This window comes from Priapulus caudatus, unplaced genomic scaffold (genome assembly GCF_000485595.1).
Source record: "Priapulus caudatus unplaced genomic scaffold, Priapulus_caudatus-5.0.1 Scaffold82, whole genome shotgun sequence".
Classification (NCBI taxonomy): Eukaryota; Metazoa; Priapulida; class Priapulimorpha; order Priapulimorphida; family Priapulidae; genus Priapulus; species Priapulus caudatus.
Window position 1 is genome coordinate 346962 of NW_014577143.1, and position 15510 is coordinate 362471.

At 39.6% G+C, this 15510-nt stretch overlaps 2 protein-coding genes across 3 annotated transcripts; both read left to right on the plus strand.

Moving 5' to 3' along the window:
- Positions 1 to 276: 276 nt before the first annotated feature.
- On the plus strand, positions 277 to 11095 carry LOC106804667 (probable cysteine desulfurase; the record flags this gene model as incomplete). 2 transcript variants are annotated; one of them, XM_014805942.1, is given in 16 exon segments in its annotated part: positions 277 to 454; positions 1029 to 1176; positions 1554 to 1755; positions 2240 to 2305; positions 2832 to 3013; positions 3276 to 3408; positions 3904 to 4061; positions 4327 to 4531; positions 4866 to 4930; positions 5319 to 5360; positions 6063 to 6174; positions 6641 to 6847; positions 7085 to 7255; positions 7762 to 7897; positions 8465 to 8509; positions 8931 to 11095. In XM_014805942.1, coding segments are annotated over 16 exon segments (2319 nt in total), but the record flags the coding sequence as incomplete, so codon positions are not given.
- A 1284-nt stretch (positions 11096 to 12379) lies between these two features.
- Positions 12380 to 14614, plus strand: LOC106804652. The gene has a single exon (XM_014805923.1). The coding sequence runs from the start codon at positions 12395 to 12397 to the stop codon at positions 14195 to 14197; it is 1803 nt and encodes a 600-aa protein (XP_014661409.1). The 5' UTR covers positions 12380 to 12394; the 3' UTR covers positions 14198 to 14614.
- The last annotated feature ends 896 nt before the right edge of the window (positions 14615 to 15510 follow it).

Consider the following 15510-nt stretch of genomic DNA (forward strand, 5'->3'; position numbering starts at 1 on the left):
GGCGCACGTCTCCACTGCGGACAGCGCTTCATACTTGAACATCCTCGCGGTCGCGTGCGCATATCCCGCGGAACTGCGCGTCTCTTCCGCGCGGAGCGCTTAGGATCATCAGCAAAGCTGTGCCACGCAATCTTGTATCATGTCTCTCTAGTTGTTTTATTTTTAATCTTTTATGTATGAAAATAACTTTACATACCACAGAATACATATATCAGGCTTTCAATCATACTATACTGAATTGCATGGCTCATCACTGGGCAATTATTCATTATATAGAATGGAAGCAATCCATCGATGAAGTGCGATGATGTGGAGGATGTTCAGGGAGAGAAGGGTTCATCTGAAGACAGTGATGTGGAAGAAGATGCACCATGTGAAAATCTACTCGAGTACATAGATCTAAATGTCATCGGACATGATACAGTCTTCGAAGGACCTTTTGGACTGAGAACTGGTAAAAGTATTTCTGCATGAAAATGATGGAAGCTGATGTACAATTGCTGAAATGTGTTGTTTCAGAATGTTGAGGATGCTGCAATATAGTAATCTTTTGGTTTCAAAATGAGTGCTAGGTCTAAGAGAATTTAATTTGTAATAATAATTAAAATGATAATAGAAAATACATGCTTTTTTGGTTGCGGGATAATTATTAGACAATCACTAGTAATAGTAATTATGCATAAAATGAGATAGTCTTGTAAACTTTATATTTAGTACTCTGTTCAAATTTGCAAGATGAACCATGACTAAAATATACACATAAACATTACAAATAATTATTGTCATGCAGAACTGTCCAGTATAAAACAGTAATTAGTAGGATTGATAATTGTAGCTGATAAAAATTCTCTGCACTATTGTAATTGAACTATCATCTGGCAGTGAAACCAATTTGCATATAGACATACTTTCGTTATCTCTTACACTTTGGTATTTAAGATAAAATTTGCTTATATTGCTTTTTATTTTGCTTTTTGCCTTGATTTTTTACTCTGGTTAGTGCATGCATGTGTGAATGTCTGTTTCAGTGATTTACTGTGATTACACAGCATCTGGGAGGCCACTCAAGTTTATCGAGGAATATATTATGCACTATGTGTATGCCCTCTACGCCAACACACACACAACCACTAGCATAACATCACGGCAGACGACACAGTTTCGACACGAGGCGAGGTAGGCGTAAGCTGTGAGATAGTTGTTAAGTGTGTTTGGGTATAATGTACTGTCTAGCGTGTTTTCAAGCGATACCGATTGTGCGTTGTGGGTGTTGTACAGACTCCAATAAGTCGATTCACTTTATATGTAACCACGTAATTGTCTCTTAAAGTCAATTATCCCATAGGTCCTTGCAGGTAATGAGGTTGAGTAGTGTTTGCACATGACATCTAGTCTCAATTACCAGGTCATCATGCAAAATGTAGTTTGAGCTGCAAAAGTGAGGAAGAGTCGACCGATTCACGTTACTTTTAACTGCGTTATGTAAAAAACCCTTCTAAATCTCTCACGCTATCAACACGTCGATATGTTTTAATGAAGAGTTTCTCTCACAGAGATATCATCAAGAAGTGCGTGAATGCGTCCGAACAGGACGTGGTGATCTTCACTGGGAGCGGTACGACCGGTGCCATCCATAAACTGATCTCGGCTCTGCAGCTCAACAACAATATGACTGCCTACAATACGGTCGTCATCGTCGGACCCTATGAACACCACTCGAACATCCTGCCCTGGAAGGAGTCGGGTGTCCGTAAAGTAAGCGTTAAACTTGTATGTCTAAGCAGTTGTGCGCTGTGTTTGTGTACCCATATATGAGAAGGAGGAGAGGGGGGGGGTGCATGATTAAAATTGCAAATGTGATGGAATGTTAAAAAGCAGGCTGTTGCTGTTGGATGGGTCATTATACATGTATGACCGGATGTGAACTTAATGGTGTTCTGTAATTATGTATGTTGTATGGTACTTTTTTTGTATATCACTACAGAATTGGGTTAAAATATCATTTTTTATGAAGCTTTGGTGATGTAACTTTTTCATATATACCATCTTGTATGTTTCAATGCACAAATAATGTGATATAGTAATAATGCTATATACCCAATATATATTTATAATAAATACAAAATGCAAAATAATTAGAAACCATGGCTTTTTAACTTCTAGAGTAATTAGTTGCTCTTAGGATAAAAAATTAATATCACATGTGGTGGTGATGATTACTCCATCTATCATCTTACAGATTGTCAGAATTCCTGACACGAGCAAAGGACAAGTGGACCTATATGATCTTGAGAGACAGTTACAGGTAGTTAAGTGCTGGCAAGTTAATTAACGATTGTTTACATGTGTTGGCACATGTACATATTTCACATTACATGTTTTTACACCGCCTAAACAATAATTGCCTGGTAATTGTATCTGAATGCACTAGGAAGCTAGGGTTATAACTAGCATGGTTAATATGTGTTGCAGTCGAACCCGATCATTATAACTTGTATTGATAGCTATGAATGAAAAATGCATTTACTAATAACAGAGATTTATACTATATATATGTAAGTGGGTTCATATACTCGGGAGTTAATAATGACAAATAATTTCTCATTATTAACTCCTGATATACTCAATATAACACATCAATAACACATATGTATCCTCTCAGAAGAGCATTGTTTGGCTGTAAAGAGTATTCTGCATGGAAACAAGTTTATTTGTTTTACATGTAACCATTGTTTTAGGTTATTATAGTTTCCCTGCTGTTTGTATCACTATAGTTAGGTATTGAGAATTTTGTGCCGTGTCATTAGGTGTGTTTTATTAACTTCATGCAGACGTGGAAGGAAGAAGGATTGCAAATCATCACTGCATTCTCGGCTGCAAGCAACGTAACAGGAATTGTGACGGATACTGTTGCTGTAGGGGAGCTGGTTCATAAATATGGAGGCCTCTGCTTCTGGGACTATGCAACTGCTGCACCTTATTTAAAAATTGACATGAATCCCACAGAGACTGGGTACATATCTTTGGTTGAAACTGCTATGACGTAAAGTTATATTCCCTCACATTTAACTCGCGTGGAGTGTTTCTTATTCTTTCTATTCTTACCTAACTATTGTGGTTGGCAACACACATTTTTTCCATTGAAAGCCTCCACGAGTTATTTTGTTTACGTGATACTAGATTGTTAAATGTGTATAGTCATTATTTTAGTCACTGGAAGATGTAATTAGTATAGTAGAAAAATCTGGTAAAATAGAATACCTCTTTACTAACAGGTACAAAGATGCAATGTTTTGTTCGCCACACAAATTTGTTGGTGGCCCTGGTTCCCCGGGCGTTCTTATTGCCAAAAAGCACCTGTTCAGAAATCCAGTGCCTCATGGATGTGGCGGAGGAACTGTTCTTTTCGTAAGTAGCCTATCTCATAGTTACTAATATTTTAGTGAACCTGAGCCCTCATTATTTATGGGATTTAATTCTAATCTAATCATCCATCATTAATGTGGAGTTGATTCATGACATATAGATAGGTGCTATACACTTATGCAAGCTTCATTAATTGGGTTTTTATAATCAGAAGTTTACAACATCGAATTCAGAGAGATGTGATTGCATAGTACACTGCTTGAAACATTTTACTTATGCGAGAAATCCTTCATCTGTATTAGGAAGAATACACGCCATTGGTATGGTTGTTACACTGAATATATACTATGTCTAGAAAATACTGTTAACATGTTTAACAGCTAACATAATGTTCTTACTATTGCTAATTATAAAAAATTATGAATCCGACTAGGGGAATGTTTTAAATTTTGATTACAATGTAGAAAATTTTGAAATTTTGAAATAATGAAGGTATATTCTGTATGGTGCCTGTAATGAACAGATAAACATTTGCAGGTGACAAGAGATACTCATTTGTATCTGCAAGACATTGAGATGCGAGAGGAGGGTGGAACACCGGCGATTATTGAGTCGATAAGGGCAGGCATGGTGTTCCAATTGAAACATGAAGTCGGAACGGATGTCATCGAAGAACGAGAGGATGAATTGTGCAGGTAGTCAATAGTTTGTGATTTGCCATGTCTGTAGGTACTGTTTTAATTATGGTGGCAATATACATGCATTCATATATCATTGTTATTATAACTATCACATATAATTATATTAATTGATTAGTGTATTTATCATGTACCATTGTAACAATAACTAAACTGAACAATTCTGGCGTTATTGGTAATGAGATTAGAAAACATGTTATTCATTGCATCGTGTTGTGTACTGATGAATTTTATAGTATTTTTTCATCTGTTTTCCTGACAGAAAGGCATTTGCCGCCTGGAAGAGAAATCCAAACATGCGGATTTTGGGAAGCCACACGTCTCGGAGGCTCCCAATTTTCGCCTTCCTTGTCTTTAATCAGGAAACGGGCAAGTTTCTCCACCACAACTTCATCTCGGTGCTTTTGAATGACCTGTATGGCATACAGGCCAGAGGAGGCTGTGCTTGTGCAGGGCCATATGCACAGGTAGGTGTGTGTGCCTGTGTGCGTGCATACTGTTTAACTGCACATAAAGATGTGTGAACTGATTATTCATGCTCCCACATTTCACATTATTACTTGAATCTTCACATTGTAGATGTACTTAAGTAACGATGTTTAATATATATATATTAAATATCTTTGTAATGGTGTGTATGCTCTGTTCATGTCTGTATTTATATTAGTATATTCTTTATTAATGGCTGAGTTTTAACATAAGTGAATGAAATGTCAGGTACATGTCATTGCTCTTGTAACATTATTGTAAAATTATGTTTTTAATATAGCTTGATGTTCTCGTGTCATTCTATTCACATAGGATCTCCTTGGAATTGATGAAGACATGGCAAGGGAATTTACAGAGTTTCTCTCTCAAACTCCAAAGTAATGATCTTAAAATATTTAGCCAAATACAAGCTTTCAGCTTTTTACTCTTTACTTTTATCTAGCGTACAGAATGAGATAAACAATAGGAAATTTTAACAGTTTAAGTGTGTATTTGTCTCAGTTTTTCACACAGGTCTGCAAGAAACACTGCATATAATTTAAACCAAGCTGCCAAGTGTGTGGCATACCCTCATGTTAATAATGTGCTTGCAGGCATTTAAGAGCACCTATTGAAGTGTAGCTGTAGATATTTTAGACATAACAATGGTATATTTTAGTAACTTTAATTGTAATTATTTTCTAATTACTTAGCACTATCAGCTAGTAACAGTTTTTTAGCAGTGTCAGTTACCTATTTAACACTGCGTAATATTCCACTTTGCAGGGATGGTGAAACTACACTGAAACAAGCTCTCGAAATAATGAAGTAAGTGTCCAACTAAAGTTGCTATAGTGTCAAGAAATTAAAGTCGCCAACTGTATCATGAACGTATCGTTAAACGAAGTAGATACTGTAACCCGGGTTGAGTAGTCGAGCCTGAAAGGATGGAGAATGCGTAATAAAAGAATTCAGACGACGAAGTCCCGAACGAAAGGGTTTTAATTACCCAACATGGCGGAATACCATAATGCTATCCCAGAATCCCACACGCACGCGAGACTATTGTCTTTCCCATGTAAGGGTAAGAGGCTATTCCCAAAATTCGAGTACCCCTGTTTTTGACCCTATCTTTCATCCGTCACAATACCATGACGTATGCCTCATGTTATATTATGCTCAATTTCACGTTCTTTCGTCTTGTGTTGCATTGCAACATCGTAGAACATGTTACGTCATGTTGTGTCATGTTATCATTTACCGTAACCTGTGTGTTATTTTTATCACCTTTCTCACAGTTAGAAATTACCCATTTTGACAGGCAGAACGGACTTGTTGCCAGAGAAAATGGCAGGCAGCAATTTACTCCCCCATGAAGAACCTTTGTTGTTTTTACTATGGTTTTTTTGGAATTTTTCTTGGCAGCAAGTATTTGCTGCCAGCTTTGAGGGCAGGCAGCAAACTCTCTCTTGTAGGCAGTAAAACTTCCACTTGTTGCTCTTAATTTCGAACCCTGCTTTCCACTTACAGGCCAGGTTTCGTGAGGTTGAACCTACCGTACTTTTTCCCAGATGATGTTGTCGACTTTGTGCTAGACGCTGTCGATATGGTTTGCACCTATGGTTGGAAACTCCTGCCTCAGGTAGCCCTCACCATCACTATAACGTGCTGTCCAAAATTTAGTGATACTGATGTTTACTCTAAGGATATTTATAAGGTCACTATTGTAATCAAACAAAAGTTATTATCCACTGTGCCATCTCTATCTCTATATTAGCATCATGTAAATTAAATGAGTCGGTATATTGTATTGGGAGCTGGTTGTTAAAAAGCACTCTACTTTTAATGGATAAATATGTTAGTTTTGCAATACGTATTTATAAATATCTCCTAGTATCAGACTAAAAACAATAGTAAGTTATTACTAGATTCAGCATAATTACCATTGCTGTTATTGAGATTTTTTACAGTGGTACTATTAAAGTGTCAAACCAATCTATAAATAAATGTAAAAAAAACCTGACAGCTATATTATTTTCTAGCTGATTATAAATTGAAATTTAGCGGAAAATCTGCTGTTCTTTCAACTGTTTTTGCTGTTGATGTAGTACGTCTATAACGCTCACACGGGATCGTGGCAGCACAGAAACTTCAACTACGACTCGAATCTGTTCAGTCTGCATAAGATCCATTACAGTAAAGTGGGCATGGTCATCGAAGAGGATGCATTTCCTTTTATGACCAATCCACTGTCGATAGACCAGGTGGCAGCACGTGCTGTTCAGATATTTGAGAAGGCCCACCTCATGCTTTCCGTAAGTGTGGTCTGTTGCATTGTCTTTGGTCATATTTTGATCCCACATTGTATTCATCATAGCACATACCTAGTTGGATCCGTGGTTATAGGTACGTAAATAGAACATTTATTTGTATATGTGTACGTGTGCATGTGGTTATAGTTACGTAAATAGAACATTTATTTATATGTGTGTACGTGTGTGCACATGCATGTGGTTGTGTGTTTGTGTTAGTGTCACTGATTTGTTTTGCAGAAAGCTGAATCCATGAAAGACTCGCCATTATCTGTGATGATAGACGAGGAAAAGCTCGGTCTGGTCTGGTTTGTGGAGCCCAGAGAGGCTTATCTGCACCTTGCTATAAGTAAATTGTCGGTGGCACCAAAACCAGGGATCCCGTTCCAGCCCCGGAGTGGCTCGCGTAAGGTGACATATGATCTTCTCATTGCCATTACTGATATTGTATATTGTTACTGATACTGGTATTGTCACTCGTATTATGTACGCTTATTGCTTGCCATTCTATAAAAAAACAAAATTGTAGACATTGTTGTGATATTCATTTCTAATGCAATTACTGGGATTAAACATTTACTCCTGTTATCTTAAAATGTGCTTTAACACTGATGCTTTATATCAAGAGCTAATAAATACCCAGAGTGTACAATGGGAAAACGGGAAAATAGTGCTATTTCACGGCAATATTATTCTACTTTGCCAGCGAGTCTAGAATAATTTTATGGGATTGCAGAGGGGTTGCTGACGAAGAGACACATGTTCTCGAAAGCTCGCGTAATAAAATTTGGACACCTATTTCTATTTTTAAATTGATCTTATCTCTTCATGGGTGTCTGTGTGTTTTTACTTATATATATATATAGTATTATATTATATAGCTGTTAACAGCTATTTCGTTTAATGTTCATTTCCAGGTAGTGGATGAGGACGGGAGAGAAAACAAGCAACTCAGAGCTTCGTGGAAACGCCGCCGATATTCCCCGAATCAGATGTCGTTCTGGATGAAGCACGGGCAGTTCCACACGCACGACGCATGCATCGTTGCTCGCGGTACCACTAACAACAAACTGACATACCACTACTACAAACCAATGCATAACCAACAACATACCAACATACAGCTGCAGATATTGTTGCCAGTGCTCATGCACCTGCTTGTGTCAATGTTCTATGCTTCTCCATGAGCTGAGTACATGTGATCTCGTACTGTCTGCAGCCAGCTTTTCCTAATGGCGGTTTATGTCACGTTACATTCGGTGTAATTGCTCTAGGCCTTATCCTGTTTATTGACTGCCATGCATGCTGTATGCACAAGTAGAAACCGTTATGAGCAAGTGTCCTTCTAGCAATGGGCATAAAAGGGAAATCGATGTAAAAAAATGATTTACTTGAAACATATTGCCAACATGGCGTCAGTTCCATAATTTTCAAGTTTTATTTTTTAAGTAGTAGTGTATAAATGTGAGCCTTTTAGAGCCATGTCGGACCTTTCTACGATTTCCAATTATATCGCTGTCAGTATTTTAGAAAGAAATTAGATGGGTCACATAAGTACAGAATCATCCTATGATTATTGTTAGTTAACATGGTTAATGGGGTGTCTTCTCATATTTGCAGTTCAAGAAGCCTGGTCTACTGGTCATCTTCCAGTAATATCTGAAGGCAAGTTGTTCTCCATGATGGTACACGAAAAACGGTGTAGAAATTATTGCTTGCATTTGTTGCAATTCGTATGTCGACATTTCATGTGATTATGCGCATATATGATATATATGTTGGTATACAGTAGCTGACCTCGAATTAAATCCCTAGCTTTTTACTGTAGTGTAGGTGTTTCTATAGTTTTTTACATATTTTTCTCAAGCGGCATTTTATACTAAAATGCCATGAGTATTGAGCATCGTGCTCTGAGCAAAAATGTCACAGGGAATGCATCACCTGTTTTCCTCGCATCTTTATATATCTATCGTGTTCATTGATGTTTCACAGGTAGCAAAGACGTTTATGTGGTAGGCAGCAACTCAGAAAAGCTAACCAAAGTCCGTGTATATATGCCTATATCGTGTTCATTGATCTTTCACAGATAGCAAAGACGTTTACGTGCTAGGCAACGACTCGGAGAAACTAACCAAAGTCGATCCGGCATTTTCCATTCCTCTGATGATGAAGGACCACGCATCCAGATGGGCAACCCCGGGCACCATCAGCCCACATTCCGGCCAACACACGCCTGTGTCGGACGACGGCTCCCCCAAGGTCACGAGGTCACCGCGATTGTCCGTCGACGTAGGCACGTGCAGGCCGCTGCCCGCTGCCAAGCGCAAAGGAAACGTGAAATGTCCGTTGATGTAACGCCGGAGCGGGTATGCCAGTTGGCAAGCTGTTGGAAGGTGAGCTGAGATGTATGCCTGGAGATGGCTGTTCGTGTTCGTATAGCCCGGTGATCGTTAACCCCTACGTCGCAAACTCTGCTCACTATCGCATGTTGAAATGCTTGATCGAGCATCTTATCTGCGGCCAGCGACCGAGTTTTCGGCTATCGTCGCACAGTTTCCACGGCAACGGGGTTTGCATTGTTTACTCGTTACGGTGTTGCCTTGTTAGAATTTATGTTGCAGACAATAACAAGGGTATATATGCATCGCTGTGGTGGCCAGTAGTAGTAATTTCATTCGTAGTGAGTGAGTGCAATACACTGAATGCATGAATTGAATAGTGTCACAAACAAGAAAAACAGAGACGAACGTAATTAAAACGTAAAAACGTATTTGAATGTAAGACCCATGTATATGCTTGATAAATGTAATGAATTTAGAGGGAAACCAGAGATCGTGATCAGGAGCAATGCTCGGTGTTACAGAAGTGCAGCTATATTTTGATACTTTTCTTTCAGCTAGACATAATAAAAAAACGTTTTAGCAATGACCTAGTGTTTATTAGATCGTCCATAGCAGATCTATTGAGAGTAAAGTGCAGCTTCTATTGTGATATTTACATGAATGCTAATACTAATTCTGTGGGTATGAATTGTTACGGTGCCTATAAAGTATTACTAACAACACAAGTTGTTTCGCGTATGTATATTTTCAGAAAATCTTATATAATAATAATAATAATAATTAGTCGTCTTTCAGGACGCCCCTAATCTTTTATAGGGGTTTTGGTTGCGCATGTAGTAGGAGACACAGGGCGCTACTCTATATGTTCCCGCAGTTTCCATCAAACTTCGTTTTTCCACACTCTATCTCTTTTTGCTGAGTGCTAAGCAGAGAAGCAGTGTGTACCATTTTTTAAGTCTTTGGTATGACCCGGCCGGTTAATCTTATATAATATTAAATTAATATTTTCTAATATAATATCTGGTGCTTGTAAAGTGTCATAAACAGAAAATGCAGATAAAAATGCTGAAGGGAAACGTTGCTGTAGTTGTAATACCCATTAAAAAATAGTAGGTTTATGCTATGTAAAAAAGCAATGAGTGGGAATTTCTCAAATTTTGCTATTAATTTCAAGTATATTTTGCATGTTTTTATCATAAACAGAAAGTCGTCCAGGTAATTAGTGGTCAGGTATAAATATAATGACATTTTTGTGATTAGCTCAAAAGTCAGGAATGCGCAAAATAAACATTCAAAAGCTCATCTTCGAAAAGGAGCAGGGCAAATCGTACGGTGGGTGACATGACAATGACCAGTTCAAACGTCAAGCTCAATGATAGCAGAAATATGTAGCTGTATACTATTTTTTAACAATAAGTATTGTAACGTACTATCAAATTCTGTATTAGTGTTCCCCTTTAACCTGACGTTAAGCATTCGGCTTAAAGTATATATAGTGTGATATATTGTGTGTGTCACCAAATTTGTACCACTGCGTTGAAGGTATTCGGCAGGGTTATTCCAATAATATTAGGAATACGTAATAATGTTGATGTCTACAGAATAGTAGTTTCTATATCAAAATTCCATGTTAATGACATTCCATGATTTGTTTCTAAATGTAGGTAATATATTTCTACGCGTGTATAAGAGAGAATGAATGTGTGCCTACAAATTATATTTTAATAAAGATATATTCAGTCGTTATTTCTCAAGAAAACGGATGTTATTCATTTCAAATCATGATTGCTATATGTAACCATTGCAACTCTAGTTGAAACGCTAATGTGTTTTAAACACACAGATGTATGTTGAATAGAGTAATGCCGATTATGAACATTTTATTTTTAATAAAGATGTGTAAAGTTTATTGTGTGTTCTGTTGAAGCTGACACCGTTATGAAATAGCCCTCATGTGGTATCTCATTTCATGCAGCAACTTGAAACAAAAACTCAATGAACGGCACTAACTGCTTTTGCTAATATTATACGTGTATTTATTACGTATATAATGGACTCTATAGTACATACTATATCGTAGGCCGATCACGAAGTAACCAGAATCAAACAGGTTTCCAATAACCTCGTGATTTTTTCCCTGATTTATCTACATCTGGCATATGAGTGCAGGTGTTATATGTGTTATTGGTACGGTCTCAATTGTTCTGTTATTACTTTTAGAAGTAAAATTTGTACAGAAGGCGGACCCATGTTTCATCCCCTTGTAAACCTGTTTGACGTACTGCTTGATATTGCCGATTAATATGCAAGCACTCATGCAGGCGCGTACTTTTGATATCAAGTTTAACTTGTAACTCGTAACTCGTAGACCGGTAATGCTTGTTTGGCGCAGGTCCATCGATGGAGCGGCCTGGTTAACAAAACGCCAAATAGTTCAATTCGTGGAGACTTGCTGCTCGAGCTCACTACTACTTCGCGCTGATTTTAATAGAAATATGTCACCAAGGATTGATGTTACTTCAATAAATACATGTCGTAGGCGATCGCAACACAGCGTAAACTGTGAAATGCGCCCAAAAATCCTGCTGCGGCGAGTTTCTGTGCGATTTATAGCGCTAGTATTCGTTCTGCTCCTGTTTACTCTTTGTTGTATCATTGTTGGATTCAACAAACTAACTCGGCGCAACGTTGTGGAAAATACCAGCGTGCGTATCGATGTGCCCGGAGATGTCTCGCAACATCGGTCAACATTATCTCGGTGAGTTAAGTTTGAACTTCATTGCTTTAGATCGTAGCGAATGGTTTTCTTGCTACAGGCGTGTACAGGATTTGGACCAGGGGGTGGTCTAACCGTAAGCCAAACTTGCGAGCACGCGAAGGGGGGGGGTCTGGGGCCCTCCCTCAGAAATTTTTTGAAATTAGACCCCCTCAGATGCGTTTTCTGCGCGAGCAGGGGGGGGGGGTCCGGACCCCCTGGACCCCCCCCTGTACACGCCTCTGATTAATGTCATGCGCTATTTGTCCTGATCATGATTCGGTGACTCGTTGCATTCATTACAGAAGCGTATTGAATCGGATGGTAGGCCTACCACGGATGCCCACCCAACAAGTCAGCGCTCACTATCGAAATTCGTCCGACACCAATCGGAAATATTTAGTGGAGTTGCCGGGTTGCCGAATTCTTGACTTCGATCCATATGATGAGGATATGTGGCGTTACGTTACACATGTCAGCCCGGCAGTTTGCCCGCGTCGCTCGTTCACACACGTGGAAGGAACGCGTTTAGTATTCGGCCCGTTACAGCGAATGGAGGCAATACCTGAGGAATTCAGCAGGTGTTCGTATCGCGGGGTCACTCGCGTCAGGACGAACGACGCCTTTAGATATTCACCTCCTCTTCCAATCGTCGCGGAGTCCACTGACGTCAGCGGATTTTCGGCATTGAATATTCAGTGCCTTAACGCCGCCGGCCAAGCGACTCACACGAATTTCCATCTGGTAAAAGAAGACATGTTCATCGTTAAAGCGAATCACACAAATTTCCATCCGGTAAAAGAAGACATGACCGTCGTTAAATCGAATAATTCGAACGGAAAAAGTCCGAGAGCGAATTCCGCAAGACCTAACGTTGTTCTACTCGGCATGGATTCCGTCTCCCGCCTAAATTTCATCCGTCAGATGCCGAGTACGTATTTGTTTCTGAAGACGACACTCGGCGCAGTGGAGTTGCTCGGCTATAACAAGGTGGGCGACGCTACCTTTCCGAATCTTCTTGCTCTGCTAACCGGCAAGTTTAAACAGCAGCTTGCTACCGTCGACGAGATGGAACGAATGCCGCTCGACGACTTCCCGTTCGTATGGAAAGATTTCAAACGGCAGGATTATCGCACGCTATACATCGAAGATGAGTGCATCATGTCAACCTTCAATTATGTAAAGAGGGGTTTCGAAAGCCCGCCAACGGACCACTATCTGCGTCCGTTCGTCTGCGCGGTGGAGTCGCATTTTGAGACCGATCACGTGGCGCCACCTTGTGTGGGGATGAAGACACTCAGCGAAGTGCTTTTAGATTACTTTGTCGAGTTCCTTGCGACTGACCATCGCGGCAAATCCAAGTTCGGATTTGTTTTCCTTGCTAGAGATTCGCACAATCGACTCAATTTTGCAGCCGACGAGATGCATCGGCGGTTTTTCGACAAGATGCACGAGAAGGAGATTCTGCGCAATACGATAGTTGTCTACTTCTCCGACCACGGCTTGCGTGTCGGCAGAGAATTGCAGACGACGATCGGAAAGCTTGAAGAGAGGACACCGTTTGCTTTCGTAATCGCACCAGAGTCATTCAGATCGCGGCATCGCCTCCTCTACGATAACTTGCGGCAAAATGCAGTCCGGTTAACGACGCCCTTCGACATCCACGCGACGTTGAAGCACCTGCTTCAAATCGGGCAGACGAAACCTTACGAACATGCGGGACACGGCGTCAGCCTTTTCGACGACGTGCCTCCGAATCGAACGTGTGCCGACGCAAAGATCCCTCCCCACTGGTGCGCGTGTGACATGAGTCACGTCAAGGTGGCGTCGGATAGTACCGGTACTGTCCGCCGCGCTGCAGTGGCGCTGCTGAACTCGATCAACGAACAGACGCGCAAGTACCGCACCGCGTGTCTCCCGTTTCTACTGCAGACGATCCAGGATGCGCGAGTAAGCGTCGATGGCGCGAGCGGAGAAACGAGCAGACGATATTTGATCACGATAGTTGCTCGAGCCGATGGTGACGATCGCAAGGGGGGCCGTGCTAGCAGTGAAACCGTGTTTGCGGGAACCGTGATATACTATCCCGACACGAGCACGTTTACGGTGGCGCATGAGATCAGCAGGTTGAACATCTACGGCCGTCAGTCCCGCTGCGTGCTGCATCCCAAGATCAGGAAACTGTGTTATTGTAGACGAAATGAAGACGGGATATATAAGATATATAAAGAAAAATATCAAGCAAACGCGCAATAGGACCACGACAATTATTTTTTATCATTATAACTGTAACGTCACCAGCGTGTGATTCCTTAGAGAAGAGCAGCGAGTAATTTCTTCATGAGATAGGAAAGCATTTCAGATCAATGTAGCAGGAGATAGGCCCCCTAATAATAAAAATAATAATAAAAATAATAATAATATTATTATTATTAATATTATTATTATTATTAATTTAAATTGCTAAAAATGCAGAAGTTGATTAGACCAGTTAAATAGTTTTGAAAGGCCAATGGACTATATTGAAGATGGAGCGAAACAAAATTGCTAAAATAGACAGATCAACGCCGCAGATTGCAGTAGGAAATGCTACAATATTGGCATCGTGCGTGATGTAGTCTAAATTGTCTAATCATCATCATCATCATCATCATCATCATCATCATCTGCGTGCGTACGTGCGTGTGCGTGCGTGTTTGTCCGCGCGCGCGTGTGACGGTGTGTGTGCATGTAAAGTGTGTGGGGGGGGGCAGTTTTTGGCCAATAATACTCATAAAATTAATTAATAAAAAAAATTACAAAAGTAAAAATAAATTGAAAATTTTGCAAAATATTGAATTACTATTTGAACTGAAATGTTCTTTCTGCAATAAAAAGTAAAAAGAAAAGAAAAAAGACCTTGCGATGGGATATCATATCTATAATGAGGGTGAGACATCCCATCTCAAGCTCATACTGTGATAGAACCTATTAATTTCAGCAAATTGCTATACAGGGGCATATTCTAGAAATCTAGGGAGATGGGCTGGGCGGGTTATTTTTGTGTGTAAAAGTTGTGTAAAAGTCATCGTATCTGTCACGTGGTCAAAGCTGTCTGTACGTTTAGAACATCCCAACATGGCGGGAAAATATGAGAATTTTATGAAACCACAACAAAAATTGTAAATTCCGAGTTTAGTAAATCAGTACCAACAGTTCAGCTGTAATACATTGATACGCTTGTTATATTTATTACGATAAGGTATGTAAAATACGCTGAAGATGCATTACACATTTTACACAGACGATTGTTTGACCTCGATCAGATAGCCTAGTTTAGGGCTACACTTCTGTTTTCAAGTTCAAAGACAAAGTTGTATCTTTATTATTATATTAGCTCTAGAGCAATTAAGCTTCGCTTCACGCTTCTCGCAACGAGGCAATCGACTGAGCGACGACAAAAATACCAATTACCATGATATATATATATACTATTACTATTGTTTCAATTCATTATTCAATTCAAATCATTTATTTTGCTCATCAGCAATTTACATATACATTCAATCAATCAAGTTGTAAATAATAAT

Coding starts and splice junctions, on each gene's coding strand:
- LOC106804652 (XM_014805923.1), top strand. CDS start 12,395: ATGTGGCGTTACGTTACACATGTCAGCCCGGCAGTTTGCCCGCGTCGC.